Genomic DNA, 9,816 nt, shown 5'->3' with positions numbered 1-9,816 from the left:
CGATGCGGATTTTGCCATCCTCAGAGAAGGCGAACTTATCGTCCTGGTTGTTATTGCCCTTATGGCAATTTTACTGTCGGTAAAGATGTTCACACTCGACGTCCTCGCGTTAGCACCACACCACTTCACGCATTGCGTGATCGCCCGGATCTCCGCCTGCAGGAACGTATTATGGTCAAACAGATCTCAGTCCCTGGGTTCTCAATGTAAACTCCCAGGCCCACTCTGTCCTCTAGCTTTGATCCATCCGTGTAACATGACCTTCCAGATGGCAATACTAGGGTTCCGTCATTCCAGGAATGTGCCGATGGCAGCAGTGCCTCGCACTCGACTACAAGGTTCATCTTAGGTATTCGATCGTAAACATCTTCCCTTCTTTCCAGGTTTCCTATCGTCGACTCGATTATATCGCGATGGTATGAGCTACTCCCGTCCTCAATCCATTCTCCCATCTCCTTAAGTCTCATAGCCGCAGTGGCTGCCTTACACTTAATCTGTATGTCAATGGGTCGGATATCTAGAATAGTCTCCAGTGCCCTAGTGGTCGTGGTTCTCATCGCTCCGCCTATGCCAAGACAACATGTTCTCTGAACCTGTTGTATGGTCCTTATGTTGCACTTTTTCTCCATAGCAGTCCACCAAACTACTGAGGTTTAAGTAAGTATTGGTCTAATCACACTCCTGTAGAGCCAGTGGACTATCCTAGGATTCAGGCCCCATTTCGAGCCTACGGCCCCTGTGACCTTGGTTTCGCTAAAAGTAGTTTTCCTTCTTCACATTCGTTTCACCAAATAAATATTTAAGTGACCGCCAGTTCATACGAAATTATAAACAAACTATACTTTCTGTATATGCGCCTAAAAATATGCGACAATAAAAACGCAAACTATTGATTAAAATGTATCTATTGTTAAGTACATAATTTATTTAAACAATTTTTTGCATTCTATGCCTTATAAAAATGCTTCAAAGTATATCAGAGCTTCTATTTTCAAAAAAAAGGCATTTTTACTATGTAAAACTTTATACAATATGTAATATATGTATATATTCTGTGTTTTTTCTTTTAATTGCTATTTGCTTCTGTGATAGATACGTTATTTTGGTAACACGAACAGCGGAATGGATTAATTAAAAATTCAAAAATAAAATAAAGACATAAACAAAAAAAAAATAAAATTAAATAAAAAAAGTTTCTAAGAACAAAATTGTTAACTCAAAATTAACTATTGTTAATACTCTTTGCTATGTATGCAAGGTGTGAACGCATGTTTGGCTATGCAATAAAAATATGTAGTATTACATGACATGCATAGCACCTCTTACGATGGTTTTGGCTATTTGAAAATCTGCAACAAATGTTTCTTAACATTTTAAAATATTTTTTGTAAATTAAAAACTTTGTGCCAATGTTACAGCATTCCCTTTCTTCAGTTCTTCTAGTTCAAGAAACGTATAGACATTTTCTGTTCAACGTCGGTTCGTTCTAATGCCTTGCAGAAGTCCTCAAAGGAAATTTTACCCTGGCAACATAAATCTGCTTCCAAAATGGTACGTTCAGCTATGCTCACCAATTGGTCTTGGCTGATATTGGCTCCAACCATCATATGGAGAATGCTTAGCAATTCATCGCGGCTAATGACACCATCATCATCCAAGTCGTACATCTTAAAAGCAACTGCAAGTATTAAGGGATATTTTATAAAACAATTTTTATTTATTGAATTAAATGTTATCAAAAAGACAATCTCTACTCAATACCATGGCAGCCGGTTGCACGTACCGGATTGACCCGATGGAGATTTTCATCGGCAAGGGCTAGCGCCTCGGTGTATAACACACTTCTACAACAACAAGAACAACAATCTCTACTTACATTTCAGCTTATCTTCCCTGGAATTGAGTTTGTTTTCCTTTTTGTCCTTGATTGGTCGGAAATGGGCCAATACATTCATGAATTGTCGGAAATTGACACGATCATCGGAACTGTCTGCAAAGAAGGCATGTACAATACGATCACACAATGGATTGATGGCCAATTCCGGTATACGAAGGAAGTCATCACGAGATAAGGTGCCACAATCTCCGCGATCCAAAGAGGTGAAGCGTGAATACAAACGTTCTATTTGATTGGGTGTAACTGCAATTAAAAAACAAAAAAATTAACCGTTTTGTAAATTGGAGCATATAAGCGGCAGATTAAATAAGACTCTAGCTCAGATAAAAAAAAGCTTTCCTAAAAAATTAAATAAGGACATCATACAGCAGCTGAAATAATTTTTGGAGGATAAAATGTAATCCTTCAAAGATTATTAGAGCTTATTATTACCCATAGAGAAGAACTGGGCCTTATGAGTCTATGTTATTCTTATAAATAAAGGAATACTCAAGCTTTTCGACGGCTTCAGCGTTATTCAGACTCATTTTTTAATTTTGCAATCTCTTAATGGCAGTCAAACAACGAAAGGGATGCTCAGGTTATGTTGGATTGTAGATCAAGCGGCAGAGGGTAATATGCGAAATTTTTTGCAAAGACTGCAAAGACACCACTTTTTCCAAAATTGCATATTGAAAGTCATAACTCAAATCTTTGTTCCAAATTTCAGCCCAATCGGACGAAAATTGAGGCTTCTATGGGCTCAAGAAGTCAAATCGGGAGATCAGTTTATATGGGCGCAATATCCAAATATGAACCGATATAACGAACAAACTACATCAATAAGTAGTATCTGTGCAAAAGTTCAGGCGGCTAGCTTTACGCGTTCGACCACTATGGTGATTTCGAAAGTCCAGCGGGCGGAAATGGCTAGATCGACTCAGAATGTCGAGACGATCTAGAATATATATACGTTATGGGTTCCCAGATCAATATTTCTAAGTGTTGCAAACGGAATGAATAGATTAGCATACCCCCTATATTGTGGGTATAAAAAAAGTCACTGACCTTGGTAGTTATTGTTTAATTGAAAAAGATTAAATTTCCAATCACATTTTATATACAAAATTTTTTAAGATGAAATAAAAAAAAAATATTGAATCAATTAATTTTTTAACTGAAAATTTCGAAATCCGATCACGATCGTAATTGAAAAAGTTCAGATTCAATTAAAAAAATGATTGAATCAATTAATTTTTTAATTGAAAATTTCGAATATGTAATCACGATCGTAATTGAAAAAGTTCAGATTCAATTAAAAAATTATTTAATCAATTCATTTTTTAATTAAAAATTACCGGTTTCAATAAAAAGTTTAAATTTTCAAACATTTTTTATATAAAATTTTTAGGTTAGGTGCAGATATTATTGCGGTTAGGTTAGGTTAGGTAGAGTGGCAATTCTTTACAGACTTACTTAGACAATTTTAAGTCCATTGTGATACCACAGTAGCAGCAGACCAAGGCTTCTGGCGGGAATCGAACCCACGACCCATGCACTGGTAATACAAGCACGCTACCAACTCGGCCATCGGGGCGCCCAATCGGCTTCCCCAGCCTGTAATCGGCTTAAGTGCTCAACTATGTTCCGGCAGATGCAGAAGCCTTCTTTCATACTTGGCTACCAAGTCTTCCTTGGCTACCATGTATGTCCTACGTCTGCCATGTCTGCCCTACGTTCAACGCGAACGTCGGGTTTGAAATTCCGCCGACTAACCCACTATCTGAGCGACACGCAGTGAAATAATATTCAGACCTGCCAAAATGCGTAGTGCGACGAGTTGTATCCTCAGTTCACACGAACACCACCCACATTAGGAGACAAATATCCTACCCATGTAAAGGCACAACTACGTGCTGTCCAAACAGTATCTACTAGGATGCTATAGCCATCCCGATCACCATCTTGTGGATAGTCATCCACCGCCAAGAGACATCAGGGTAGAGCTAGATCGAGAGCATAGTTGGGCACCATAACGTGTAATAACGAGAGTGAAAGAAGGCGCAGCGTAGTGGGCCCTGTCCAGCTAGTTAATGATTAAATAAAGACTGAATTTGTTTTTCCTTTTTCATATCAGGTGAAAAAATGCTATTATTTATGATAATTTCCTAATAATTTCATGGGAGAAGCGAAGATAAAGCACATTTGAAAGCCATATTTTTTAAATGCAAATAAGAAAAAATACTACCTTGTTTATTGCACAATATGCCATTGTTAGAAATAAGGCAGTCTAACTTCTTTCCACAACTAATTACATAAATACTCGTACATGCATAGGAATGTCTGTATTTTCTACTATATCGTATTGATAAGGGGAAGACACTGTTTAAAGGTATATTTATTAATGAACTTGGAATATTGAACGATGACGTAATTTCCAAACATCCAATTTAGTATAATAAATACGTTCAAGGTAATTGATGATAGTGTATTGAATGCAAGTGCAGAAACGTCCCCACAAATGGAAAATTTTATAAAGTTACCACATATCATATCCAACAGCATACACTGTGAAGGTATATTTTGGGAAAGAATACTTCAGCCTCTGAAAAATTACAAAAGGTAAAATGCATCTCTTTTTTAAAAATGCCAATGCAATGAAGGTGATAAAGACAAACACCCAACTTACAGTCCATACAATGCAAAAACTTTACACTTTACTTTCATGGCTGCAATATACAAACAAATGAAGTAATTGTCTGTGAACTATGAATGTGTGTATATGTTTATCAGGTAGCTTTATCTTTATTTTTTGTGAAAATAATACAGCCATTTAAAAGAAAACAAGTTATAACCCTTTGAGAGCCAGCAAGAAAGACAATACGTTTTCCCAACAAAACATTCTTTATTAGTTTTATCAAATGCTCTATAATATGATGTATATCAACTTAATCGCTTTCTTCGATTGGTTTATATTTCTTTACTTCCGTAAGCAGACATACGACTACAGCTGAGAACTTTTCATCAATTCATCTGGCTCATTTGGGAATATAAATTGACGAAATCTTGCCACTATAAAAAATTGGTCGTACACAAAGGTTAGGATTTGTGCCAGTCTGCAATTATTTAGACATTTAAGTACATTGTAAATTCTTTGAATCAAAAGACCTAGAAACTTGCAAATGTCCGCAGCCGCTGTGAACAACCAGTCTCTTCCTCGACGCCCTCACAGCTTCTGCAGAAATCGTTATTTTTCAACCTTTGGTCGATCAGCCTGCAATCACACTGACGTACATTAAAAACTTTAAGGTTGTCATTCGTCCCATCTGCGGTCACCGAGCCGATGACCAAACATCGCAATACATCGTGGACTATGTTACGAATGACATCCATAGCGCTAAGTCATCCAAGGAGCTGAGCCCCAGCGGAATCTCTAGAGAGTCGGTACATCCTCAACATGTCTTGTCTGGTAAATGGGCTACTGTGGGCAGGAAAGGACTGAAGCAAAGTAAAATCGTACAGACCAATTTCCCTTCTCTCACCGATAGTCAAGACACATGCGGGACTACCCCACTACATATTTATGCCATAGTCTTAACCTGATCAATCCGAGCTATACAATTCCTGTGGCTTTTGACCCATCAAAGGCTTGCGGTATGGCCAGCCAAACGTTAAATCGCTAATTTTTTATGTGGTCGCCAGTCTTATGTGGAATTTAGGGATTAGAAGGAGACGATTCGTAGTGTGAAACATGGAGTTGTTCAAAATGGGATGATATCTTCAGACACTGTTTATCTCTACCTATCCCTCTATGCTATGATCCCGATCATGGCATGCGGACGATTGTATGATCATGTCTTTTGCCCCGTAAGTGCTTATTTCGCTGCAAGAAATTTGGAGATATCCTCCTGGATGGAGGATATCTTCTTACCGTTGGAAATTGTTAAAAATGTCAAGTTTAAGCTCAATGATAAGGGGCCTCCTTTCTATAGCCAAGACCGAATGGCGTGGCGCAGTGCAACACTTCTTTGGAGAGAAGTTTTACATGGCAAAATTGCAAAACTTAAAATTTTGCCCATGAACATTCCACTAAGGAACGGGGGCAAACTTTTTAAATATCAATGAGTGCAGTCCGATTTAAGTTTACCATCTCAAACGAAGAAAATTTTGGTTGTTAAAAAAGTTATTGCCAAGAACAAAAAAAAAAATAGCAAGTAAAAGCGTGCTAAGTTCGGCCGGGCCGAATCTTATATAGGGTGATTTTTTTGAGGTTAGGATTTTCATGCATTAGTATTTGACAGATCACGTGGGATTTCAGACATGGTGTAAAAGAGAAAGATGCTCAATATGCTTTGACATTTCATCATGAATAGACTTACTAACGAGCAACGCTTGCAAATCATTGAATTTTATTACCAAAATCAGTGTTCGGTTCGAAATGTGTTTTGACAAATTTTGTTCAGCGATGAGGCTCATTTCTGGTTGAATGGCTACGTAAATAAGCAAAATTGCCGCATTTGGAGTGAAGAGCAACCAGAAGCCGTTCAAGAACTGCCCATGCATCCCGAAAAATGCACTGTTTGGTGTGGTTTGTACGCTGGTGGAATCATTGGACCGTATTTTTTCAAAGATGCTGTTGGACGCAACGTTACGGTGAATGAACACATTTCGAACCGAACACTGATTTTGGTAATAAAATTCAATGATTTGCAAGCGTTGCTCGTTAGTAAGTCTATTCATGATGAAATGTCAAAGCATACTGAGCATCTTTCTCTTTGACACCATGTCTGAAATCCCACGTGATCTGTCAAATACTAATGCATGAAAATCCTAACCTCAAAAAAATCACCCTTTATATCCTATACCTTGTATCGCATTTGTCGAGTTCTTTTCCCGGTGTCTCTTTTTAGGCCATCAAAGGATTAAAGAAAATAATTGCTATGCTATTGGAATTATATCAAGTTATGGTCGAATTGAATGTTGGAGACCATAGCAATTTTTAAAATTTTAAGAAGTAAAATAGAGAGATCGGTTTATATGGGAGCTGTATCAGCCTATAAACCAAACCAGACCATATTTGGCACGTATGTTGAAGATCATGGGAGAAGCCGTTGTACAAAATTTCAAACAAATCGGATAATAATTGCGTCCTCTAGAAGAAGTCAAAATCCCAGATCGGTTTATATGGCAGCTATGTTAGGTTATGAACAGATTCGAAACATATTTGGCACAATTGTTGGAAGTAATAACAAAATATGTCATGCAAAAATTTATCATTGAGGCATCTTGTGGCTCAAGAAGTCAAGATTCAAGATCGGTTTATATGGCAGCTATATCAGGTTACGGACGGTTTTGAACCATAGTAGTTGGAAGTCGTAACGAAACACGTAATGCAAAAATTCAGCCATATCGGATAGGAATTGCACCCTCTAGAGGCTCAAGAAGTCAAAACCCCAGATGGGTTTATATGATTGTTATATCAGGCCGTGAACCGATTTTAACAATTCAGAACTTGTTGAAAATCTAAGCAAAAAACTTTTTGCAAACTTTCAGCAAAATCGGATAGGAATTGCGCCCTCTAGTGGTTCAAGAAGTTAAGATACAAGATCGGTTTATATGGCAGCTTTATTAAAACATGAAGCTATATGACCCATTTTCAATCCCAACCTGCCTACACTATTAAGAAGTATTTGTGCAAAATTTTAAGCGGCTAGCTCTGCTCCTTCGAAATTTAGCCTGCTATCGACAGACAGACGGATGGCTAGATCGACTTAAAGTGTTATGACAATCAAGAATATATATACTTTATAGTATCCTCGACGAATAATTCGAGAAGTTACAAACAGAATGACGAAATTAGTATACCCCCATCCTATGGCGGAAGCTATAAGAACACGTTTTAAGCAATATGCCATTGTTTTTTTAACAATATGTTATAAAAACTCACGTTTATATTCGAAGTTTCCAATAGAATCAATAGATCCAATAGATTTCGGATGCGGTAATTGGGGCTCTGAATATTTAGCAGATACTAGCAACCTGAAGAATGAAGATACAAAATACAGTCACAACAACCACCAAATTCCCCAAAACATTGTTAACTTTCTAATTTGCACTTTTTGCGGTTGAGTATCAAATTCCCAAGTTGTAAACATTTAACCCCCCAGGGTAGTTTTGGGGCTTTTCGACCAGACTTGCACTTGGCCAATTTACATTTTATGAGACGGAAGGAAATTTTTGGGTTCTCATAACCATTTTTTGACGTGTGAAATATCATAGGATTTTGATTAATTATTGCAAAAAAAAAATTATTCCACAATAATGCACATTGCCCTTGGCCATCTCCTTGACCGCTAAAGGAGAATTCATATGTGCCCTCTTTCAGATGTCTAGTTAATTAGCAACTACATAGGCGGCACAATGTACAATGTGTTTAAAATATAAGCCAATAAAAGTTATTTATTATTTTCTTAAACAATTAAGAAAGTCAATAAACAATTAGCTCTGATAAAAAAAAAATAGCGTAGCGTAAGCACACTCACACATATGCAGATCATTGTCATAAAAATTTAATGGAAACTTAACAAGCAAAATTATTAGAATTCGTCAATAAAATGAGAGGCAGCAATGGAAACCTTGAAGAGGTTTCTTACATGAAATTACCGTAAATAACTCTTTTTGTCATACTTACATCCAGTTTCCTCTTGAATTTGAGCGATCTCTTCTGGCCTCAACAGTAATGATGATTTATTACCCATGTTTTGTGGTAAAATTTAGTATATTTATTACTAAACTTGCCTTTTGTTGAATTAAAACAAAACTACGCGATATGCCAGTTGCGAACGTAGTCTTTCAGCTACCAGACAAAACAGCTGTTTCAGCGACAGCTAAAAGCAGTGTTGCCAGAAGATATGACTGCAAAGAGGATTGAGATAACAGAGGAATTTTTGTGCTCTCATAATTTTACATCATATGTCAAGCTTATAGGTGAGGGCAAGGCGTATTTAATAAGTTGGCCGCATCGGCGAATTGCTACAACAAAGCATCTTTTTTGGGAACTTGATATGTCAAAATTTGTAAACAGGGCGAAGAAAATTCGATTCGCCTTGACATTTAAAATTTTCGGAAATTTTTTTCTACCAATCAGAGCAAAAAGAAAGAAGTTTATTAATTTTTGGGTGTTAAGAAAACACATATTTAAAAACGTTCAAAATACCAATTAGCTCCAGAGGGTTTACTCACAAAACTGGCTGGAACATTGAGGTCCCATCTGTGTGGTGTTCATTGCTGTCACGAGAAGCTGAGCTGCGAGCTACTGGGCGCATCCACTGGTTGCGGATAGTGGAATGCTGCATACGAAGTTGCTGCAACAGCAGCCGTGGAAAATCAGCGTTATTGAGCGGAGAGTCTCAATGAGAGGCCGGGCGGCACCATAAATACTGAGTGCCTATGATGCTCAATACGACAAGGCGGGTTATTGGCGCCTTTAAATAACCAAAGGCCAACCTGTTCCCGCGGCGATCGGTCCTTTGGACCGGAACGAGCTTGCTCACCTACAGGAGCCTGACAAGTATCGCCACCTCCACATGAAAATGTGACTACAACAAGCCACATATCCACCAAAATGCCAGGTTTAAGGTTGTTGTAGCCGTAGATAGCTATCAAGTGAATGCTAACAAATGGACCAAATAGGAAGAATGTGATTTGAGCCCAATCGCCGCAAGGAGAGGTTGTGTACCCCTTTTTGGCTCTTTAATATCTGTCGGATTTTCAGGTCATTTAAAAAGGACAGTTAAAGTTTGTTGGCTACGAGGATGACGTTGTCATCATGGTGTGTGGCCGTTCAGAGTGCATATAGTATGCTGCCAAAATACTAGATAACTTGGTATGTTCAGGGGACCTCTGCTAGTTGTGATGGAGCTGCCGCTCTCACTATTGAA

General features: G+C 37.9%; 1 protein-coding gene and 1 long non-coding RNA gene across 2 annotated transcripts; both read right to left on the bottom strand.

Moving 5' to 3' along the window:
- Window positions 1-889: 889 nt before the first annotated feature.
- On the bottom strand, window positions 890-8,745 carry LOC106090898 (calcineurin B homologous protein 1). Its single transcript, XM_013257253.2, has 3 exons — window positions 8,568-8,745; window positions 1,877-2,140; window positions 890-1,678 (listed from the first exon to the last, which is right to left on the bottom strand). The coding sequence occupies exons 1-3, from the start codon at window positions 8,632-8,634 to the stop codon at window positions 1,440-1,442; spliced, it is 570 nt and encodes a 189-aa protein (XP_013112707.1). The 5' UTR covers window positions 8,635-8,745; the 3' UTR covers window positions 890-1,439.
- On the bottom strand, window positions 4,259-5,561 carry LOC106090899 (uncharacterized). Its single transcript, XR_001221917.2, has 2 exons — window positions 4,566-5,561; window positions 4,259-4,481 (listed from the first exon to the last, which is right to left on the bottom strand). It is a non-coding gene; the product is annotated as an uncharacterized LOC106090899 (long non-coding RNA).
- Window positions 8,746-9,816: the final 1,071 nt, after the last annotated feature.

Source organism: Stomoxys calcitrans, chromosome 2 (genome assembly GCF_963082655.1).
Source record: "Stomoxys calcitrans chromosome 2, idStoCalc2.1, whole genome shotgun sequence".
NCBI lineage: Eukaryota > Metazoa > Arthropoda > Insecta > Diptera > Muscidae > Stomoxys > Stomoxys calcitrans.
The sequence above is the reverse complement of the archived record's forward strand: the minus strand, read 5'-3'. Positions and strand labels throughout refer to the sequence as shown.

Coding starts and splice junctions, on each gene's coding strand:
- LOC106090898 (XM_013257253.2), bottom strand. CDS start 8,634: ATGGGTAATAAATCATCATTACTGTTGAGGCCAGAAGAGATCGCTCAA. Junction 2,141..8,567: donor AATTCAAGAGGAAACTGGAT/GTAAGTATGACA, acceptor TTTTAATTGCAG/TTACACCCAATCAAATAGAA. Junction 1,679..1,876: donor CAGGGAAGATAAGCTGAAAT/GTAAGTAGAGAT, acceptor TAATACTTGCAG/TTGCTTTTAAGATGTACGAC.